Source organism: Cynocephalus volans, chromosome 9 (genome assembly GCF_027409185.1).
Source record: "Cynocephalus volans isolate mCynVol1 chromosome 9, mCynVol1.pri, whole genome shotgun sequence".
Taxonomy (NCBI): Eukaryota; Metazoa; Chordata; class Mammalia; order Dermoptera; family Cynocephalidae; genus Cynocephalus; species Cynocephalus volans.
In genome coordinates this window covers 45053417-45077436 of record NC_084468.1, presented here as the reverse complement: position 1 = coordinate 45077436, position 24020 = coordinate 45053417, and the positions used below count along the sequence as shown (strand labels likewise).

The 24020-nt window shown below is 42.6% G+C and overlaps 1 protein-coding gene across 2 annotated transcripts in view; it reads left to right on the top strand.

The window, feature by feature from the left end:
• LNX1 (ligand of numb-protein X 1) overlaps positions 1–24020 on the top strand; it is a 113970-nt gene that overhangs the window by 17392 nt on the left and 72558 nt on the right. The window contains exon 4 of one of the 2 annotated variants that reach the window (XM_063107766.1): positions 1633–2098. In XM_063107766.1, the coding sequence (XP_062963836.1) occupies positions 1707–2098 (392 nt within the window). In that variant the 5' untranslated portion in view covers positions 1633–1706. Of the gene's footprint in view, positions 1–1632; positions 2099–9305; positions 9614–24020 lie in introns of those variants that run through there. The other variant, XM_063107765.1, reaches the window with a different exon arrangement.

The window sequence follows — 24020 nt, the reverse complement described above, 5'->3', positions numbered from 1 at the left end:
AGAGATCTTCATACTGTTTTCCATAGTGGTTGTACTAATTTATAGTCCCACCAACAGTACAGGAGTGTTCCCTTCTCTCCACATCCTTGCCAGCATTTGTTATTCTCCATCTTTTTTATTACAGCCAGTCTAAATGGGGTGAGTTGGTATCTCAATGTGGTTTTAATTTGCATTTCCCTGATGATTAGTGATATTGAGCATTTTTTAAAGGGACTCTTGGCCATTTGCATGTATTCCTTCAAAAAATGTCTGTTCAGCTCCTTTGCCCATTTTTCAATTGGGTTATTTGTTTGGGGTTTTTTTTTTTTTTACTGTGTAATTGCTTGAGTTCCTTGTGTATTCTGAATATTAATCTCTTGTCAAATGCATAGTTTGTAAACATTTTCTCCCATTTTGTAGGATTTTTAATCACCATGAAAGGTGACCCAGTGTCTTGGTTTGCACTGATTTCCTGGGCTTCTAATTACCTGTGTATATGTTCACCTCCCCTCTGGACTAGGGACTCCCTGAAAGCAGGGGGCTATCTTTTAAATCTCTCTCAAAGGTCTCCACATCCAACTCACTACCTAGGTCAGAGTTGGTACTTGAAAAATATTTATTGACTATCTAAGAGACTTCCTAGATATAAATCAAGCATGTTGAAAAACCCCGTTATTTCACACTCCTACCTATATTAAAGGAAAATACATATTGTGATAGTACTCTTCTGGTTTGAAAGAAATAAACAATTGAATTTAAAGAGTACTATGAGAACAAAGCTAAAAGACCCCTTATAGGAACTACAGCTTTGAGTTTCCAGGCCAACGGAGCTAGACTAGAGACAAGATGAATTCAGAAACAAACACATGTAAGAATAGTAGCTAATATTTATTGAGCACTTAGTATATGCTGGCCACAAATCTAAGAGTTTTATGTATCTTATCCCATTTAGTACTCACAACAATCCTCTAAAGTAGACTATTATTATCCCCATTTTACATATGTGGAAACAGAGGCTGAAAACATTGTCCCATGATAGTGGTGGAATTTGAACCCAGGCAGTGCATCCAGAGCCAACTTAAGCACTAATGACTGAGTGAAATGAATGAAGAAAACAGGGCTCTTGCCATAGTAAAAACACAGAGGACTCAACAGCTCTGACTTCTTCTCAGATGATTTGTGAAGGCTCTGATGGCCTACATATTCTAAGTTTTGGAGAAAGGTGAAAAAGAAAGATAACAGAAAGCCAGCAGAATATTAGCTTTTTTTTTTTTTCCTGTCCTGATCTGACAAAGAATTTTCTAAATCACTGGTCCATTTGGTTTTATTCACAAATTACATTTCTTAGAACATATTTCTTTTGAGTTACTTCTAGGCATTTCACAGATATTACCCAAGTGATTTTTGCCACACCAACATGAGGATGTTAAAGGTCAATATTATTCCTGCTGGAATGAATGGTAAAACTGAGGCACAGCAAGGCAAGGTTGCTTGCCTAAGGTCCCATCCGTTGCTCCAGACTGGGCATGAAGCCCAGGCCCTCTGAATCAGAACTCTGTCCCCTGTCCAGTGGCAGCACTGTCTCGTGTCCTCCATAAGCATAAGCCTTCCATATACTGTGAAGCAAAGATGAGCCATCTTGTTCTCTTTTAGGTTTGTGGATGGCTGCTAGAAGATCTTGACTTGCTCCTGAGGAAATATAGTTTTACTGAGTTCCCCAGTTGACCATGAACCAACCAGACCCTGCCAGTGACTCAGATCCCAGCCCTGAACCCCTGTGTGTGGTGTGTGGCCAAACCCACTCCCCTGAGGAAAATCACTTCTACACCTACACGGAAGATGTGGACGATGACCTCATCTGCCACATCTGCCTGCAAGCTTTGCTGGACCCTCTGGACACTCCGTGCGGACATACCTACTGCACCCTCTGCCTCACAAACTTCCTGGTGGAGAAGGACTTCTGCCCTGTGGACCGCAAGCCCCTGGTCCTGCAGCACTGCAAGAAGTCCAGCATCCTGGTCAACAAGCTTCTCAACAAGCTGCTGGTGACCTGCCCTTTCACGGAGCACTGCGCCGAGGTGCTGCAGCGCTGTGATCTCGAGCATCACTTCCAAACAAGGTAGGTCCTCCTCCTCCTCCGTGAGCCTGAGAAGCCCTGTCCTCGGGGGCAGGTGGAACTCCCCTGTCTCTCCAGGGCCAGGCGCCTCCAGTGCCCTGGGTGTCCATGGGATGCCCGTTTCTCTTTCTTTGCAACCTATGAAAAGATCCATTCAAAATAAGAAACATTCCAGGTGTTTATGGTCATCGTTCAGTGTGGAGAAGCAACATTTAGTAGGGTTATGTTGTGTGTGTGTGTGTGTGTGTGTGTGTGTGTGTGTGTGTGTGTGTGTGTGTGTGTGTGTGTGTGTGTGTGGTGATTTTTTGTTCTTTTTTTTTAATTGTGGCAAAATATAACTAACATAACATTTACCAGTTTTGAGTGTGCAGTTCAGTAGTATTAAATATTTTCGCATTTTTTGCAGCTGTCACCAGTGTTCATCTCTAGAACTTTGTCCTCTTCCCAAACTGAAACTCTGTACCCATTAAACACCAACTCCCTGCCGCTCTGTTCCCCCAGCCCCTGGCAATCACCATTCTACTTCCTGTCTCTATGAATTTGACGACTCCAAGTACCTCACATAAATGGCATTATATAGTATTTGTCTTTTTGTGACTGGCTTATTTCATACGTGTGTGTTTTGAAACATAAAAGATACTGGGAAAAGCTGAGGAGCTGCTTTCTCTTATGCTCTTGTTTTCCAAAAAAATTTCTTGGCAGGCATTGCTGGTTGTTTTCACTTAAGAAAAAAATGTCTCCCAATTTGACCCATGTTTATTAGAATTTCCTCTGTATGGGAATTGACAAGGCCCAACTGCTCTTTGAGAAGATGTGAGGTGTTTTCAAATAAAATTTAAAAGGAGAAATTTTAAAAAGTTTTGTCCTCCAAGCACTTGTTCTGCTAACTTTTCGGTCAAGGCACACACACTGGTGGCAGAATTGTGTGGTCCCTGCTGCTGGTGGTTGACATCACCTGTTCCACCTGTCTGCCTCTTATTTTGTCCACTTATATTGTCATATTCCTAGGCATTCTTTGTGTGGACAGCCTCAGGGGCGGAACTGGGTCTTGTTCCACATGAAGAACTCTCTTAGAACATTTAAGGTGCTTAATAAAGGGTGAACAATAATACCACAATTATTTTGTAAGAGGAAATTTGGAAGCTGGTGTTTAATTTGATTCCTGTCATGACTAGGGCAAGAGGCAGGTGCAGGCATTTTTTTTTAAAGGTCACATACCTTAGGTCATAAATCTGAGTTGGGCCGGCCCGTGGCTCACTTGGGAAAGTGTGGTGCTGATAACACCAAGGCCACGGGTTCGGATCCCTATATAGGGATGGCCGGTTGGCTCACTTGGGAGAGCGTGGTGCTGATAAATCTGAGTCTTTGTGTTTTGGGACATGCATGGATTCTCTAATGGAGAAATTTGCATCAAAACTTGCAATGGTCTGGGTGTAGTGCTCAGCACATGTTTTCTATACCAATTATTTTGGTGAACTCATTTTTCTCCCCAAGATGTTGATCCAAATGCTTATAACTTGGGTTTGTGAGTTGCAGCTCACTGTTATTTAACCTAGGATGCCCCACTTCCCTGATTGCCCAGACAGAAGTGTGGCCAAAGGAGAAGAGGGTAAGGGGAGTCTAGTTGTGACGTTTGCTAAAAGTTCTACCCTGGTATGAGGGGCATTGTGGGGAGGGAGGGAGGTCCAGGGTCAAAGGTGAGGTAGGTGCTAATGGGCGCTGGCCCAAAGCCAGGGCTGGGACTGGAGCCATCTGGGGAGGGGAGGAGAGAAAGCAGCCAAGGAGAAGAGCCCTGGAGGGCTCCCTCCACACCCCACACATTCCCGTGTTCCTGACATGCTACATTCCGTACGGCTGTGTTGGGGACTACACAACTACACAAATTTGTTATCTCACAGTTCTGAGGGCTAGAAGTCCAATGTGGTTTCACTGGATTAATATCAAAGTATTGGCAAGGCTGCGCAGGGCAGAACCCCTTTCTTCGCTTTTTCCACCTTCTAGATGCCACCTGCCTGCCTTGGCTTGTGGTGCCTTCCTTCATCTCCAAAGCTGGCTGGGCAGTATCTTCCAACCTCCTCTCTCTCTCCCTGCCCCTCTCTCTTTCACCTCTGCTTCTGTCATCACCTCTCTTCCTGTGACCCTGACAATCTTGCCTCCCTCTGGTAAGGATTCCTGTGATTACATTGAGCCCAACTGGGTAATCCAGGGTAGTCTCTTCATCTCAAAACCCTTAACTGAATCACATCTGCAAGGCTCCTTTTGCCATGTGAAGTCACATGTTCACAGGTTCTGAGGATCAGGAGGTGGTCTTTTTTTGTGGGGGGAGGATTATTATTCTGCCCACCACAGGCGTAGAGGGGAGAGAGAGAAGAGAAGAAATGGAGACACTGGGGAGAAAGTGAAGACATGACCACCCTTCCCCATCCCTTAATTTAGGGTGGATTTGGGGCTGAGAGTATCCTTGAAAATAGAGAGAAATGGCACATGGATCTGAGGGTAAGGTCAGAAAAGAGGTGGGGAAAGGAATGGGCTGGGAAGAGGCTGTTGGGGACTTGTGGGGTCTTTAGGAGAGAGATGACACAAATGCACCTCAGCTGCCCAGAGCTGGCCACGAATTTCATCCATCCACGTTCGCAGCTGGCGTGACCCACGGACCCCTGGGAAGCCCGCGGTAAAGGCTTGATGAACGTTCAGCTGATAATGAAATGCACGTTCAAAAAACAACAGTGAGGAAAACCCCAAAGTGATTGAATCGAGTCACCTCTTTGAGGTGCAGCCTCAGAGGCCTTCGCAGGCCCCATCGCAGCTCTCTGGAGAGGAAGATCCCGTGTGACGGAGGCGTGGGCTGCGACACCTGCTCTTGAGCCTCTCCACACCTTGGCTTCCTAAGTAGGTTGAAACCAATGTTTCCAAAAATATATTGTAAATGTTAGTCATCAAATGCTTAATATACGCTCCCTCCCTTCCCATCCCCAGGGCATTTTAAGGATTAAGAATTTGGAGCTAATCCAGAACTTGACTCTGCCATCTCTCTTGGGCCTTGGGCCTGTGACAGGCCAGCAGACCACCTCTCCCTCCCCTTAGAGATATTAAGAATACTAGTTAATACCTTTGCAGTCCCTTGAACTGGGAAAACTAAGAGGTTACCAGGAGGTGAGTGTTTTCATTACTTTTCTACGTGAGGCCTCCGGGTTGGTGGCTGCTTGTATAGGAGTGTTGCCATATATACGTGCTGGCAGATAGCTTTTGTTTGTAGATTTTGTTTTGCTTGTTCTTTAATATCACTTTATTCAATAAATATGCATGTAAACAAAATAGATATCTTTTAAAGTTTTTATTTTTTTAATTGGCAAATAAAAATTGTCAACAACACGATGTTTTGAAATATATACATTGTGGAATGGCTAAATCAAGCTCATTAACATGCATTACTTCATATACTTACCATTTTTTGTAATGAAAACACTTAAAATCCACTCCCTTAGCAAGTTTCAAGTGTGCAATACATTGTTGTTAGTCACCATGGTGTACCATAGATCTCTTGAACTTATTTCTCCTGTCTAACTGAAATGTTATATCCTTTGACCAACAGTAGACTTGAGTCAGGGGTGCAGGTACCATGACATCTTTAAACAAATGCTGCCTGTTTTCTCCAGAATTCATGTCATTTATAAACAATGTTATCTAACTACTTTAGAACCTGAGTGACTATAAATCCTGAAGTAAAGCATTTAGGACTGACTGTGGTCAGGTGTGACTGGTTGGATCATTGACTGCTTAGACTGTTTCTGATTTCAGACTAGAGAGCTTCTGTCTGGGAGTAAACCCGAGCTTGTGAGCTAGTGTTTGGAATCTTCTGGCTAACTCTGTTGACGTCTGCCCTCTGAGATGCTTGCAGACTTCCATCACGTGGGTCTGCTGCAAAGAATTCCCAGCAGGGTGACGGGCTTGTTGAGTCAAATGGCAGCCCTCCTAACCAAAGGCCATTGCCAGGAAATGTAGTGGGCCCAAACAGTGTGTCCCTCTCAACCCAGACCATCAGTGAGAGGGTTGTGGAAGCAAAGCTTTTACTTCCTTGATCCTGAGTGAGACTTATCTTAGGCTCAAGAACACATCTTCATTGTGTAATATCATCATCTGCATATTTCATATCTATCAAGGATCCATAATAGGCCAGTCTCTGAAAGAAAGGAAAAATCTATATAAGCTATGATTTCTGTCTTTGAACATAAGACCTTTTAAAGGTAAAGAAATTGAAAACACACATACATTGAATTGCTTCATAGGCCAAGTCATATTGCCCTTCAATTTCTTTCTTATTTTCTAAAAATGGGAGATAATAATAATGAGAAAATCTTCTTAAGAATTTACTAGCATAAATAAAGAGATCATTGTTCAGTGTTTTGAAAAGAGCCCTGAATGAAAATGTGATGTAATTGGCCCAAGACACACCTGGCTGAAGGCTCTCTGGGGATATTTTCTTGTTAACTTTGCACCCAATGTTCTGGGAATTTCTTCTCCAAAGATCTACTCTGGAACCTCTGTTACATCTATCAGGGAGCCATTTTTGAAGTGTGTTCAGTACAATGTAGCCTGAACTAGCTGTCTGCAGTGCAGGGAAGATTCTACTACAAGGAGAAAAAAAATATAGGGGAATATTACCTATGAGAAGCTAGGTATGTTACTAGTATTATTGGTCATTTCAGCCTGGCTAAACATCTCCACAATAATTTTGCTTTGATATATACATCCTTACTGTAACTTTCTAAGGATAAATAGGATAGCCAGGCAAAGCATGGGTGCAAGGAGTAGGGTTAGGGCTGTGTACTGGCAAGGAAGCTATAGAGCAATTCACGATCATTTGAGGGTGGGGTTTTATCCCCTAGGGATTATATTAATTAGGATTATATTTGATGGCAGGTGATAGAAAATTCAAGTTATATTGGTTTAACCAGGTAGGAGTTTTATTTTTTCAAAACCTGGGGGTAGGAAGCCCAAGACTAGTGTGATATTGCAATGATGCCATCAGGAATCCAGGCTCCTAGCTTTCATCCTCAGGTTTGTCACCTTGTGATCTCAAGGTGGCTGCTTACTCCAGCATTATGCCAAAGTTCCATGCAGGAAGGGAAAAATACAATGTACAGACTGAAACTCCTCCCTTAAAAGTACTTTCTGGGATGCCTTACCCATGGCCAGTATTGTGTTATCTAGCCACCCATCTGCCAGAGAGAGAGTACGTTACCACCATGAGCAAAACCTGGGTCCTTCTATAAGGAAAAAGGGGAGCATAGATATTGGATAGGCAACCAGCAGTGGTTGCAATAGTGACGTAAAGCAACAACAGAAAACAGTACCTTCATTGCACTCACGTTGATTAATTTTATCCCCTTAAAATGCAAAGAGATCAATAAGCAGACATCCTTCTTTTTTCATAGGAAATGTCAGAAGCAATCTGACGTGTCTAAGATTGTCAGAAATATAATCCAATACCAATATTAAGTCCACAGCCTATATTATATATCATGCTACTTATGATGATCTGGATCTGTACAGCAGGCCCTGGACATTCAAGAAAAGCATGTCCCAGGACTTTGTGAGACTCTATACTCAGGAAAAGATTCTAACATGTCATGAAGAGAATAACAAGGCCTCTTGGAGAGACGTGCTGAGCTGCCAGAGAGGCTCATTCACTGTTGTTAGTAGTTACTAATAACAGCTAACACTCATGGAGCCCTTTGGTCCTCATAGGTGTTATCTCATTTCACCTTCATAACAAAACTCTGAGTTAAGCACTATTATTATTGTCTGTCTTTTACAGAGGAGGACACGGAGGTTCAGAGAGGTTAAGTGACAGGCTCAGTGTCACACAGCTAGGATGTGGCACAGCTAGGATTCAAACCTCGAGGCTGTCTGACTCCAACACCTAAATACCAAATGTAACTTCCTTTTTACTGTTTTTCACCAGCTCTGACTTGCTCTTGCATACCAGCCTTACACAGAATAGAATTCATATTTGGGCCTCAACAAAATGCTTTATCAAGTTTGCTTATGCCTGATCTAAACTGTAGAAGTTAAATCTGCACGTTCTAAGGGTCTTCTGTATTTAAACTCTTTTAGTCCTGCCTCAGGTAAATGCAGATCTTTAATGCCAATTTCCTAATTAGTACACAGTTCATCACAGGTGGTCTCATCCCATAGACTTTTCTCTGGTCTGCTTCCTAGCAAGTGTAGTTTGCTGTCATCGCTTGGTTGGCATTAATATAATTATCCCTTTGAGCTATTTCTACTGTTTTAGGCCTTGAATTTACAAAATGGTCTTTAATCATCTTGAATATGGGGTAGAAGAAGGGGAATTCTGGGGGCTTCTATGGCATTCCAGAGCTAGGCATGCAAAGAAGTCCTAATGTTAAGAGAGATGGTACAGTTTAGAATCATGGATCCGAAAGCTGGAAGAGATGATGTGGTCCAGTCTCTCCTGGACCAGGCAGCTAAGGCATCGTTAGCTCCATTTCAAAGATGAGAGGACTGAGGCTGGGGGGCTTAAATGAAGTGTCCAGGGTCATAAAGCTAGTGTCAGAGCTTAATTTAATTATTCAGGAGAAGAAGGAATGGGGTGACACCTTTTTTCACAGAATAGAAACCTGTACCTTGTTTGGACAGAACTTCATGTCTATTAGGACTGTTTGTTATTCTCAAAGAGAATGACATAGCCTATTCTTGTGTAGTGCCAATTTTCAAAATTAGCAAGGAAGCCATCACTTCTCTTACATGTGTCAGTGTAGTCAGGACAGCGATGGGAAAAACGTCATAAATGCATATTCTAAATATACATACAGTGCTCAGGAGGGGTGACATTGTTTCATATTTAAACCACTCCTGTGTTGCAGTATCTGAGGGTTCGCTCTGAGCTCAGATCTCCAGGCTGTGTTCCAAAGATGCTAATTTCTTACAGTGTCTTGCTCTGGCCAGATGTAGGACAGCTTTTGATTATTTACTTATTCATACCGTGAGGTCTGAATGTGCCATGCTCATGCCCTCTCCCAACACAGTTTAGCTCCCAGCCCGTCTGCTCCCAGCCAGTGATGTAAATGTACCAGCTGCTTCCCAGGAACCAGTCCGCATCCTGCAGGAGGGGCTGGTCCCTTTCCCAGGCATCAGTCTGCTTGTTCTCAGCCTACGCCCTCTTGCCAACCATGGTGGGTCCCTTCATTCTCACATGTCCTCGTCTGACAGTCAGAGAGTGTAATCCTCTTACAGGCCCGTGATTGATCAGCGTGGCTTAATCTAAAGGCTCTTAGTCAGATTCGTTATGATCTACTGATTGTGGGGATATGGCAAGGTTTGTTTAAAGGGGCTTGGCTGGTCTGGGTCCCTGCAGCTGACAGAGAGAAGGTGGCCAGGAAGAAAGCAGCACACTGCTCGGAAAATGAAGGCGCTTCTGCTGCTGGTCTTGCCTTGGCTCAGTCCTGCTAACTACATTGACAATGTGGGCAACCTGCACTTCCTGTATTCAGAACTGTGAGTCCCCTCTCTAACTGCCTGCGTGTGTTTGTGTGTCAGTTATGTTGGGGGTGGGACCTAACCTGAGGTAGCTGCCCAGCTGGTATATCTGTTTAAAGGAATAAATCCTGCATACACTAGATGCACTTGGACAAAATGCCCTGCCAGCAGTTCAGAGCAGCATGCTTAGCTGTTTGTGACTTAACAAAAAAAAAAGAAAAATCTTCCTGGACGTGGTGCTCTCTCAACAAGGCATTTTTTTTTTTCCTGCTTCGGTGCCAATGCTGCCTTTTTTTTTTTTGTAGTCTGCTTTTTCTCAATAGATGCGTCTTCTCTTCCTTCCATAAATAGAACCAAAGAGCAGTTAAGAATCGAGCTTGCATGCACAAATCTGCAGCCTCTATTGGGTATGTCTAATTGCAAGCAGACATTGTCTGCTTATTGAAACAATCAGTCTCCATACCTGAAAACAGGTAGGGTATCAGTAAAGAGAAAAGATAACCCTATGTATATTTTAAAAATCCTTTTTATTTTTATTTTTGATAATTTTTAAACCTATGGAAAACAGAACCATGTCATGAGCACCTTATTCCTATCACCTTGGTTTAATGATTAACATTTTGTCATGTTTGCTTCATGTATTTTATTTTTTGCTGAAATGGTCTGGAGTCAATTTTAGCTATCATGACATTTCACCCACCCCTAGATGCTTAACCATGCATCTCTAAATAATAAAGACATTTTCCTACATGACCCATGTCCATTTTATGAGAGGAAATGATTCATGACCTCAGCCTCTAAAGTGATAGTTTTCTGGTTCCTTTTGTTAGTAAGCTTTGAAAGAAAATTGCAGATTTATGTGAATGGCTTCTAGCAATCACATAAAAAGTGTTGCTGTGTGTGCCTCAGTGTTTGGAACATTTTCAAAAATTTATTCCTTCTTACCAGACAGGTAAAAATAGCAAGAGTTGGCTTGTGTGTAAATTAGAGTCAGTGGGCAAATGAAAACAGGGACTCTAAAATGAGTTCATAGAACCCAGATTAGAAAAGCTTGGCTGGCCATATTTAGATAGTGATAACCACCCATGACTAGGGGTGGATAGTCATTGCCTCTTTTGTAATTAGCTAGACTAACCAATTTGTCTAGCATAGTAGATGCTCAATAAATGCTTGATAAATAGAGCTAGGTCCTTGGAGGCAGATCATTCATTTTGGGGACTCCACATTTCAGGATTGTCTGGCCCTAACATATTGGAATGCAATCCCAGTCCACCTTAGGTAAGAAGGCTCAAAGAGAAAGTGTCTGGCTTGAACCTGAATTGTGAGCATCTCTGGGGAAATGGTGACATTGTAGAAGCTTTCCTAGAAAAACATACAATGGCAGAGACAATTGGGATTATGAAAAGGCTCCTTCCTTGCTCTTGATGGATCCGAGGGCGTGGTCTGTGAATCCAGGGCCCTAGCATTCCTCCCTGTCCCTCCACCCCCATCTATTATCCTTGATAGTTGCTATCATAGTTTCCTAGGGCTGCTGTCACAATTACCAAAAGTTGGGTGTCTGAAAACAGACATTTATTCTCTCACCGTTTTGGAGGGCAGAAGCTTGAAATCAAGGTGTCAGCAAGACTCTGCTCCCTATGAAGGCTGTAGGATTGAATCCTTCCTGCATCCTTCCAATTTCTAGTGGCTGCAGGTCTTCCTTGGTTGGTGGCTACATTACTCCAATCTCTTTCTTCATCTGCACGGTGGCCTTCTACTCTGTGTCCTCTTCAATTCTGTTTATGTCTTTTCCTCTTATAAGGATACTTGACATTGGATGTAGGGCCCACTTGGATACTCCAGCATGATCTTATCTTGAGATCCTTAATTGAATTGCATCTGTAAGACCTTTTTTCCAAATGAGGTCACATTCATAGGTTCTTAGAGGACATGACTTTTGAGGGGGTAATATTCAACCTACTTCAGTTACCATCGAGGAGTCCTTTCATTTAGTTACTTTCAGATTTATAGCCTCATTGAAAAAAAGCTCTTCACACTGGTTTAATTTTCTTTCTGTAAGTACATGAATCAAAGGCAACTTTTCTGTTGAAAAACTGAGTGGACATAAGCAGGCTGTTCTTTCCAAAATGTAAAGCAGTTCAGAAATCATGATGACAGTACAGGGTATTGCCAGTAAGTATAGTGCTTGCAAAATTATTTAACAGAACTTTCTTAGAAGCTTCCAATTGCTGGGGATGCATTATGAGAGAATTCCGTGCAGTCGTTACCTGATGCTACTGGTGATAATTAAGTATTCAGTGACTTAATGACATGTTTCAGGTACTGTGGCATGCTGTAAGGAATACAGGCACTAAAGAATTAAGCAGGGTACCCACCCTCTAGGAGTTGACAATCTAATGAAGACGAAATTTATACAAACAAGAAATGTAAGCAGTGATACAAGGCAGAAGGGGATAAGTCTTTTAAAAGTAGAGGAGGTACTAAGTTGAGAGGAGGTAGAGATTGTTCACGTCAGTGAAACTGGTCCAAGAAAGCTTCTAGAGAAGTTGGGGGTTTGAGCTGAATCTTGTCAAACAGGGATGAATCAGGCAGAATAGGGGAGGAAAGAAAGCTGAATGGCACTGGCAAAAGGATTGAGGGGTGGCTGTGGTGGTCACCAAAGCTTGAACAACAGTTCAGAGTAGTTAATGGGACCACTGGGCCAGCTTAGCACCCTTGAGAGCAGGGGTGATAGAGGGGTGGCTGCATGTCCCTAAGATGAAGAGACACTTCTCTTACCTACCATGGGCCAGGGAGATCTTGAAGAGTTTGGTGGATTTGCCAGGCTTCCTCCACCCCTTGTCTGAGCTTTGGATCCCGCCCTAGTGTGAAGCTTGCCCTATGTCCCTTGTGCTTGCAAATGCAGAGACCCTCCTAGATCTTCCTTCCTCTCTCATGCCAAGGTGCTCTCTGAGTTCTGTTCCCTCCGGGCCCGGTTAGAACACTAGAGCTAATCCAGTAAGTGGATTCAAGTTTAGCATGTGGCCCAGGATTCTCAAACTCAAATGTCTACAGGAGCCAGGCAGGAATTATTTAAAAATGAGAATCATTCAGGTATGAGTATATGATGAAAGGAGGTTGTTGGCCTGTGGCCAACTGCAGAAAATATGTGAATATAAATATAAACATAAATATATGTGCAAGGGGTCTTCAAAAACTTCACAGAAAAATAGAATTAAAAGATACTATGAACCTTTTCACAAACTTTTTAAAGACCCTTTGTGTATATACACACACACACACACATATATATATAGCCTGGAGGCATTCAAATTCAATTAAAAAAAATAAATAAATAAACACGGTGTCCAACCCAGCAGATCACTTCTGCATGCCTAATTTGGCTTTGAGGGCCCATAGTTTATGACTCAGGGCAGCTCCTTTTTAAAACATGTTTATTGTCACTTGTTGATGTGGCCCAGAGGAGAGTGAACTTCACAGAAGCAGCCTGAAACCAGAGTATTGGGTGTGGAGTTCCAATCGATAGATTAGGGAGCAGGGATCTTAGGGTGCACTCAGAGTCTGCAAAGAGCATGCCATAAGGATAAAGGGCAATGCTTTCTCCCCACGGGCCCTCACCCCCAGGCTCCCACTAACTCTCTTTCTGAATTTCCTAGATCCTAAAGAGAATCTAGGAAATAAACTTTGTCTCATGGAAGGGAGCTTGGAAAAAGCCTTCTACTCTTTCTGGGCCTATTTACAGCCCCACACATGAGGAGACTTGTAAGTGAAGACCTTAAAATGGTATGGGTTCTGAGGGCTACCTACATCAGAATTGGGGGCTGGGTTTGTTTTTAAAATGCAGGTTCTTGGGCTCAGTGTTAGTCCATTTTCTGTTCCCTATAACAGAATATCTGAAACTGGGTAATTTTTTAAAGAAGTGAAATTTATTTCTTACAGTTTTGGAGGCTGGGAAATCCAAGGTACAGGGGGCACATCTGGTTGAGGGCCTTCCTCTTGGGGACTTTCTAGAGTCCAGTGGCAATGTAGGGTGTCACATTGCCAGGGCTGAGCAAGAGTGCCTGGAGATGAAAAATCAAATCCCTGACCTCTTCCTTTCCTTTCCTCACTTTGTCCCGCAATGTGAAGAGCAACCAACCAGCATCATTATATTCCTTGGTTTTCCACAGATACTCAAAAGTATCATGTATAGAGTCACTAAATCCCTTGCTCTTCCAAGTGGTGAATCAGGAGTATCAAATTCATTTATTTGGCATATCTTCGCAAACAGTTCACACCACGGACTATCAGTACTCTCTTGCTCTGCTTATAAAGCCACCAGTTTACTCCTTGAGAACTCATTACACCATTAACTCATTAATCCATGAATGGATTACACCATTCAGGAGGGCACAGTCCTCATGATTCCATCATCTCTTAAAGGTCCCACCTTTCAGATACCATAGTTGGATTTCTCACCCTCTTAATACTTACAATGGGAATTAAGTTTCAACACGAGATTTGTGGGGACATTCAAACTACAGCAGGCCCCAAATCAACCCTATTAAAATGAAAACTTTTGAGGGTGGGGCCCATCTATGTTTATTTTTAAGCTCCCCAGGTGATTCTCGTGGGCACTACAATTTGGGAACTCTTAGGTGCAGCTGGGATGTCAGCTCACCCTGACTTCCCCATCAAAGGTCATCACCCCTCCCTCTGTACCTCTGTCTATGCGGTGCTCTGTTGGGAACTTTCATGTCTTTCCACTCTTCCGGTGAGTTCTCAGGAGAGCTTGCAAGATATTAATGTCTATATGCCCAGCTTCTGCACAGTTCAGTACAGAATTAAGTTGAACTGAATTAAACAAATTTGCTTCATATCTTGGCCACTTCCTAAACATTGCAAACTGTGATGAAGGAGGCGCTGGTTTGTTTTCAGTGGTGAAGGAATGTTGATCTTGCTCCTAACGATGCAAGCCAGCCTCTGAAACATTCAGATGTTTCAGAATGCAGCTCTGTACTTGAATAGCTGAGATCACCATTGCCCTGGTCAGTGATCTCCTGCAGCTTCTGTAACATTTCTTTAAATGCATAGTTTAGCAAAAATCTCAAGGAAAATACCTTAGGGCTTGGTGGGGTGGTGCAAGTCCTGGAGATGGGTTTTACTATTTGTACACCCAACCTTCAAAAGCCATTTCCAGAAAATTGAAAAGTTTTGTCATCTTTCCTCCACCTTTAAAATTTCTGGTTCGTATCATCCTTGAAAATACTTTTCAATTTTGTATAATATTCTGGTGGATGTTGTGACCTGCCCATGCCCATGGCATAGAGTCTGAGTGAGCTTTGAGTGGACACACAGTACGTCGGGGTCTTTCTTTTCAGAGTAAGTAACTGCGTCCCTAAAACAGAGGACAGTTGTCAACAAGACAGCTAGGCATGGCCACTGGAGAATGACAAATCCTGGAAACTAGGGCTACTGCTATAGCTGTGAGACTTCTCAGGAAGTCAGGAAATGCTGGCTCTCTTTCTAGCTTAGAGTTAGAAAAACATTTCTGGTTTGTAAGTGGAATCCCTATGAACAGTATTTATGCCAGAATCTGGAGAGAGAAATTACTCTTTATTCCCTGACCCCTGTTGAGATAGTGGTTCTGAGTGGGGACCGCTTATTCCCACTGGAGTTTTTGTACTTTGGAAATTAAAATGAGCAATTCCAATTTGGCAGTTTGAATCATGTAGGGCTATGGAAGGATAAGGTCTCCTAGAGAATTGCCAAGAGTAACAGAAGTTATGAGGCGGCCCTGTGTGTGTCCTTCCTGTGAAGTGGGGTAGGCCCCAGGAATCAGAGATGCAGAACACCCACTGAGTGTCTTAGTTGACTAAGGACTCCAGCCACCTACCACTTCCCTACAAGAACTTACTCAACCCGACCTGCTAAACACGTCTCTGACGAATTGCACTGCCTTCATGCAACAAGGACGTTCACTTTTGTACTCACAGGCCGGAGAGAGCCTTTAATCCAACCCAGCTGGGCATTCTGGGCTTTCAAGTGAGAAAATCGTTTGCCTTAGTTTTGTATATCACTAATCAAAACCCAGTGCAGCTCCCCAGTGTGCCCTTCTGCAGGTCAAGCCTGGCTAGCAACACTGGCCTTGGTAGCTGCTCTTCCTCCCTGCTGCCTCGGGCCAGCCTTGGGCCAGGCATCGGGCCGTGAACTGCATAACCTGGGGAAGCATCTTTTTCAAAGCTTTGTCCTAGTGGAGATCACACAGGAAGGCAGGGATTATTGCAGTGGGATTCTTTCTCGTGTGAGAAAAGGGGAGCGGATGAGTGAGAAAAATGCAGCGAGATCACCTCAGCGTCCGTTCCCCTCACTTCATTTTCACTGTGTTAACTACGCCCAACACTTGCGAAGTTCACACCCACAGCCTGAGCTTTATGGATTTGCCAGTAAATGTTTTCCAAATTGAGTCTCAAAGGATTTGTTTTTTCTCATCAAAATCAAAACGAAAAAAAATACTGCTGATCCCTGGATTTTTCTCATCATAAATTTTGAGCATATGAAGTTGAGTTTGGATTAGGACCTGGAAGGAAGGAGGTAGAGTTTACAGAGGAAATGGGATGAGGTGGAGAAACCTGTTTCAGCAGGAACAAGGTCCAGTCTCAGGCGGCAAAGCCAGGGCCCATGTGAGTTCCATGACTCTCTTCATGTCTTTTGAAGCATTTCAGTTCAGCACATGTCTAACAGGACATTTTTCCTTAAATTTTTAGACTTCTATATTTCGAAGGAAATTGAAGCTGCATGTTCCTGATTCATTTACACTGAACTCATCAGAATGCTGCTTTGCAATAATTCTTTGATGTCCAAAGAGCATTTTGTCCTCTTTCATGGTCTTATTTTTTTCTCCTTGAGAATCAGCAAGTCCTCTTTTGTCAACAGTAAAGCAACTCCAGTTCCAAACTTTCTGGTCTGAAACATTCTCCCTCGGAGAACTTCCACTCTAGCAAAACCCAGCAGTTTCAAAATACCACTCCGATTTAAGGAAATTCTGTTGGCCTTTCTAGTCAGAAAGATAAGAGGCCAAGTTGGGATTTCCTTAAAAGTCTCACTGATTGATTGCTTCATGTTTGGTTGATTTGCTTTCTTCTTCATTTTAACTTGTTGTAATAGAAAATTTCAAACCATACGAAAGTAGAGGGCAGAATATAATGAACCTCCCTGCACCCTTTACCCATCCTCAACAATGATCAGTTCACGGCCAATCTTGTTTTATCTATATCTCCTTGAATTGTTTTGAAGCAAATCTCAGACATCGTGTCATTTCATCTGCAAATATTTCAGTATTTATCTCTAAAGGATAGATTCTTAAGAAATGTGACCACAACACTAGTATCACAGCAAAAACAAGTCACCATAATTCCTTTATATCAGATATCCCGTTTGCTCATGTTCCTTATTGTCTCGTAATTTTTCTTTTTACAATTTGTTTGAATCATGAGCTAAATAAGATCTACACATTGCAAGTGGCTGCCATATCTCCTAAGTCTCTCTCTCCTTCCTTCTTCACACTCCACTGATGATGCAGAGTTCTCGAGCTACATTTTGATGAATATGACTTTGACAAACTCCACATACTGGGCTTGTAACTGAGAAAGAGGGAAAAATAAGACTTTTTAGTTTACGAAGTTGAGGGAAATATAAAGAAAGAAAGATTCAGAACATTAAACACTGATGTCTTTATGAATTTAAGTGCAGTTTTTACCAATATGAGTGTCTATGATGATCTTGTCACCCAGAAGCTTTATGGGAGGAACTTAAGGAGAATGGGGAAATATCTTCTCCCTAGGGTGACAGTCTCCCAGCTTTTTCGATCACAGACATTTGTCCATATGCCTGTCCTATGTATCGTTATCTATTTATAAGTTATACACAGGTACTACTGTGTTAATGTATCCATTATAGAACATGCACAAAAACATTTTTAAAGGATAAGAAAAAATGATGCGTAAGAGTTCTGTTGCGGTCTGCCCACATTCCTCCTGGTCCATCGCCACATTGGAGACCACTGCTTGAAGAACAGGCTCTCACGACCTGTTGGCATTAGAACACCACCTCTTCCAAGTCAGTGGAGGAAAATTTCTCACTGCTGGTCTGTCGAATTGGTCTTGGAAGGAATGGGGCAGGAAATGGCCCACTTCTGCAGGCCAAGTAAAACTTGTGGGCCAAAGAAGCAGACATTCTTTTCTCTTAGTCATATTGCCTTTTTTTTTTAACCATCACGCTTCCTTCGGTGTGCCCATGCGGGCCCCACTGTCTTCCAGCTTCCTCTGAGGCCTCTCTTCCCTCAACCATGCCTGTTTTCAAATACACCAAGAATGAGGCTGGGGAAGATTCGGGTTTGTTTAGAATTTGATGAATCCTCTTTCTTAAAAAGAAGATAAAATCATGAATTCGCTGTCGGCAGGTCCTCTGTCGGGTTCTTGGAAGGGCGCACGCATGCCAGGAATCTTGAACCATGATCATCAGCCTGGCAGCGACCCTGTTTCCTGCATGAGCTCTGAAGTACCAACTTCACCTTTCTTTCTTTCAGACTCCCCTTTCTCTTATTCTCTTATATTTCCCTGTGAATACAGCTCTGGGAGCTCCCTTCTCAGCCCACTTCTCCCATGTTTAATTCTTGCACACCCAGAACCAGAAGTCTTCCTGATTGCCCCATGAACTTAGACAAACGAGGAAGCTTTTCTGAGCTTTTCTCACCTAAAAATGGTATAATACCTATCTCACATGTTATTGTGAGTATTGAATAAGATCATGTAAAACATTTATTACAGTGCATAGTATGTAGGAAACCTTTAAATTGTGGATTTTTATTATTAGTAATAGCAGTAGTCATAAGAACATATTTCATCAATCGCAAGACATACTTCTTAGTATCTCTGAAAGCAGGTGCATCTTACAATGGATAACATCATACAAAGAATATTGGCAGTGTTTTTTTTATTGGGGATTTGTAATATAACAGTACATCTTACAGTAGATGGAATCTTTGATTTGATGAAATTTGGCAATGACTCAAGCTCATCTGCTATGAGCATAGGTGGACTGAGATTAAGCAAAGTGAAATTGCTGCAACCTTGCAGTCCCTTCCTCCTGCAGTCACTGAAGGTGGGTAAGTGACTTGCCTGAGCTGAGAAAAGGATGGCTGGCATCTCAGGGTGGAGTCTGTGGGGAGAGGACTGAGCCATTGACCAGTGGATGAGAGCCATGCCTCCCATGCAGCTCTGCCTCCATGAGTTGATCCTTCTTTACCACACCTGCCTTTCTCTTTGGACTCTCAGAGCCCCCACCTCTCCTCCCTGGGAGGCATTCCTCATCTGTTTAGCTCCTTTTTCTTGTTACATCGACACCTCAGCTCCTACTTCCTTCCTCTTTCCTATCCATCTTCCCCCTCCCCCAACTTGAAGAGGAAAACTGACACCAGCATGTAGTTTGGCTGGTGGAGTCTGTGGCCCAGAACCATGGTTTTTTAGAGCCTTAAGGAGATGTTGGAGGTTATCTAGTCCAAACCTCCAATTTTATAGATGGAGAAACTGAGGCATAATAATTTACGCAAATGACTCAACCCTGCCAGTAATAAGCCATGTGACCTTGAGCAAGTCATGGCATTTTTTAGAAACAATGATAACGCATTTATTATTTTGCAAAATGTGTCCTCAGGAAGCAATAAAATTAGAGCTAGTTGTTAAAATTTTAAACTGCCAGCTTCAGGCAAAGCGATGCCATAAATGTGTAAGCAAGTCACCATGCATGTCACCCATTATGGACTGAGTGTCCTCTGATGGAGTCTGACCACCTGGGCATGTTCAGATAATGGCGTCATGGGACTTCCATGATCAATTTTGTACAAATGCAGCCTGGAGCCATTTGACAATAATAGCTTTACATTTGAATATGGCATTCCAAGGGCATTCATGTAACTCTAGAGGTTTCATATACCGAGGATGGCAGCAAAGAGGCAGGAAAGAGTCCAGCCATGAAACACTGTCAGCTTGTAGTGATTAAAAATGTGACCTCTGAAGTCACTTAGGTCCGAGTTCAAATTCTGGCTCATCACTTACTAGCTGTGTAACCTTGGATAGATTAATTAACCTCAGCTAAGCCTCAAGTTTCTCATCCTTAAATCAGAGCCCTTAATGATAGTACCTACCTCATGGGTGTAAGAATTAAATATAACACACGTGAAGCACTTATAGACACCTGGACCATTATAAGTGCGCTATAAACTTTAGCCGTGGTGATAAGTAAATGACTTCATTTGAACTGCATAGCAAGGGGCAGTAAATCCCCATCTTATTGATGAGTAAACTAAGATTTAGTGAGGGTAAAGAAGCTCCCATAGGCGATCTAGCCAACCTGGAACACAGGTATCCTCATCCCAGGACCCAGGCTTTGTTGCCATGGAGACGGTGTTGCTGGGGTGTGTGTCAGGTTGCTCTAGCCCGTATAAAGGAAGGTTGGCAGACTGATATGGATTCTGAACCAGAAAAGTAATTTCTTTATAGATTAAACTTTTCTGGTTGAATATTTGTGTAGTTTCTCTGGCCAGTTAATATTATGCTGAAGACCATGCTTTCTAGCCAGTACAATCATTTTTCCACTGAAGTAGGAATAAGAGGGCAGAGTACAAGAGGTCCCAAAGACATTCTTTAAAGTGGTCAGCCAAAAACATTTTTGGCTTCCTGGGCTAATTGATGATAGATTAAAGAAGATCGAAGGGACCCTATTGCAGGTACATCTGGAATAACCCTTCCCTCTAGATGCTGCTGCAGTTTTTATAGAAAAAGCATCTGGGCACCATCAAAAATATATATACATAAAGACCCTCCTTCTCATGATACAAACCCTTTACATGTCTGAGATTTCTTCGGGGATGTGCAGGTTGAGCAGCATTATGACCACAAGTGTGGACTCCAGAGCCACACAGACTCTAGTGTATGTCTTTGGACAATTGCCTTAATTTCTGTAAGTTATGGTGATGACAGTATCAGCCTCATGGCATTACTGTGAGTTCTAAATGAGCTCATGCATAGGCGGCGCCCGTACAATGCCCGGCACACAGGCTATTGATCAATGTTAGTTAGCTGGTTACATTTCTATATTTGCTCCTCTACAACTTCCTTTCTTCGCTCCCTGAACACTTTTTAGAAAAGATACCTTTGTAGTACTGGGCAGTGGTGCCTGTGTTTTATTACTCGAGGGTCTTCTCTAAGGTGCCCATCTTTTGGCCTCCTTGGGTTCTACTCAGGACATCAGCTCAACCTCATAGGGGAACTGTAATTCCTTTAACATCACAAAAGAATTATTAAACACTTCAGAGGTGCTGAGTCTCTATAAAATGCCCCCAGACACTTCTCTCCTTCAGAGAATTAAAAGTCCAATGACAACTAGACAGGAGTGGTGTCTGGGGCTCAGAATTAGGACAGGTGGGGTGAAGCAGACTAAGAAAAACAGTGTTCTCTGTAACCCAGGCATCGTTTCTTCCATTACCAGAAATGTGGTCAGTGTGAGTTTTTTAAATCCCCCATTCCGTTACTTAGTGTTGTTTAAAGAGCATCAGGATGACTGATTTTTCACTTTTTATTTGGTTTCTTTGGACATAAGTCTCTCTCTCTCCTCTTGCATTCTTGGTGTGATTGACCAAGGGTTGGATTGAGGCATGTCGACCCTAGAAGAGTCCAGTGATTTGATTCTCCTTCACATTCTTTATTTAACATTTGTTTAGCATTTAGCAAAGGCAGGGAATTTCTATTAATAAACACACTGCTTTACAGAAACAGATTGACTGTTTTGCCCAGTGGAAGTAAACTAACGTTCTGAAAAAAAATCCAGCAAAACATTTCCTACTTCTTGGAAGTTCTTACCCTCTCTGTTCAGTGTCTTGTTCTATATGTTTGATTTTCTAAAGTAGGAAACCTCCTGGTGGATGAATGGTTTACACTTAGGTAGTAAAAAGAAAGCACTAGTTCCTGGGAAGCGTATAATTTAATAACAGATATTTATCAAATGCCTATGAAATATCAGGCATTTCTAGGCGCTCATATTATTGTGCAGTAAGCTCGTATTCCAGTGAGGAGGCAATAAACAAACAGACTTATAATACATCAGATGGAAATGAATGTTGTGAAGTGAATAAACTGGGGTAAAGAGATGCTGATTTGCATATGAAGGCCTCCCTGAGAAAGGGCGTTTGAGCCAAGGCCAGAGGAATGAGGGAGGGAGCGGTGAGGGCCTCTGATGTCAGGATGAGCCAATAAACAGGGCAGTCGGGACAATCTGACTCCTACGTCCACGTCTGGACAATAGAAATGATGATTCCTGCAGCACAGGGCTCCTGTGAAGCGAATGCGAGCCACAGGAGAGGTGCCTGCACCTAGGCAGGCTGTGCGTGTTAGTTCCTGCTGCTTCTGCCTGCTTTCACCTTGGCTGGGCTGTTCCTGAAGGAGGAGGGGGCAAGGGATTTTTACCTGGTTAAACATTTCTCTGGGTTATGTGCTCTGAAGATAAATGTGAATGAAATCGCACATGCCAGCAGACTCCCTCCCCATCCTACCCTCTTTTTGTGCTCAGTGTGAATTTATGTTTAATTCTCTCATCCCTAATTTGTGCTGCTTTCTAAATTTCTCCATCCTGTTCATATCTGTGTTTTCCATGAATTCTCTCTCTAGTTGCACATGCGTCTGTGTCTAACATAGTTTATTTTTTTCCCTTCTGTCTTCTGCGACATCTCCACCTGAGTGTCATCCATAACTTTTGTGACACTTGCTCCTAGGTCATCTGTCAGGGTGTTGATTCAGATCGATGTGATGGCGGACTGTTAAGATATCCTCTGAAACACCTTCCCACGACTGGGTTTAATACCACTTTTGTTGTGATTTCTGTCCGTTTTCAGCACCCTTTTGAATCTTTGAACTAGTAGTGAAAATAAAATCTTTCCCAAAATACAGCATGTTCAGCTCAATCCTCCTCCCCTTTCCGAAATCCCTTCATATTTTTAATGACAAGAACAGCATTATAGCATTAAGATAATCTCAAAAACTTGTCTGTAGTCATTTAAATGCAAATTGCTCTTTGTTTATTGATCTCTGGGTTTCTGAAGCTTTTGAATTTTACTTCCCTAATATGTATTCCACAATTTTTTAAACTAACAGTTGCACATATCATACACTAATAGGATGTTTTTCACTACCCTTTCCTTCTATTTTCTTTCTACATCACTATCACATGTTGTTGGTCTTTTTCCAATTTTCTGACATCCCCCCGAGTGCAAGGTAATTTTTCAGAAATAATCATTCATTTTTACTGCACCATTGTTCAGTAAGCATATTAGTCAAATTGTTTCACTCTCTAGGGCCTTGTGTCCTCTGGAGCAGGTGATTTATGCGTGCTCATGTTTGCCAAATATGCCTTTACCGATTTTTAGTCCAGATTTATCTGCGTGAGTTTATAATTCTCCAAATTTTACTTATTTTTAAATGAGTTTAGCATTTCAGAGTTTTAACATTTTTATTTCAGTATTTGCCTCTTTTACGTGTCCATCTGTGTTCTTTCAAGCTTCTTGGCCTATTTTCTATGACTCAGGGTGAGCATACAGATGTTAAAGCTATTGCTAAGTGTTAAGTCATTCTGTTTCAACTCATGTATATCTTTCTCTGCTGAACTTAATTGATCCAGTCCATTGTTGTTGGGATAATAAAGGAAAATGGTCAGGGCCCCTCAGATGTTCAGAATCCTGTGGAGCATTTGCTGTGAATAGGTTGCGTGTGGGCAGAGTCAGTGCACCGGCGCGGCACTGCCACCTTGGCTGGAGTTTACTGTCTCGGGCAGCCACTACACTCCGGCCATGCTTTCCAACCTACAGCTTCCCAGGACCTGTTTGCCAGTTACCTAGCTCATAGACTTGTGTGTGAGGGGTCTGGGGACCCAGCCTGGCATGTGAGGGGTCTGGTGACCCAGCCTGGCATGTGAAGGGTTTTGTGACCCAGTCTGGAACAGGCTTGAGGGGTCTGTGCGCTCCAGGCCCAGCTCTAGCTTGACAATTGGCCCAGTCGGCAGGATTACCCACAGGTAATGGAGCCCAACAACTGGCGTGGTCGTGTAGCTCTACAATTGTCTTGGCCTCTTTTTGTTCTTGTTTCAAGTATGCAGAACTTTTTAGTGATCCTGAGAGTTTCTGAGACGACTAAACAGGTAGCTACTTTTTTCTATTTATATAAATAATTAGAAACCAGAATAAAAGAATTATGATCTATAAATTTGTTTCAGGAAAAAAAGCAATGGAATGCACTCACTAGACCAGCATTTTAGGAACTACCGAGTCTCTCATCTTCCCCAAACATAGAACTTTCCACTGTGTGAATAGTTTGGCACTATTTATTCACTCTTTTCCTCA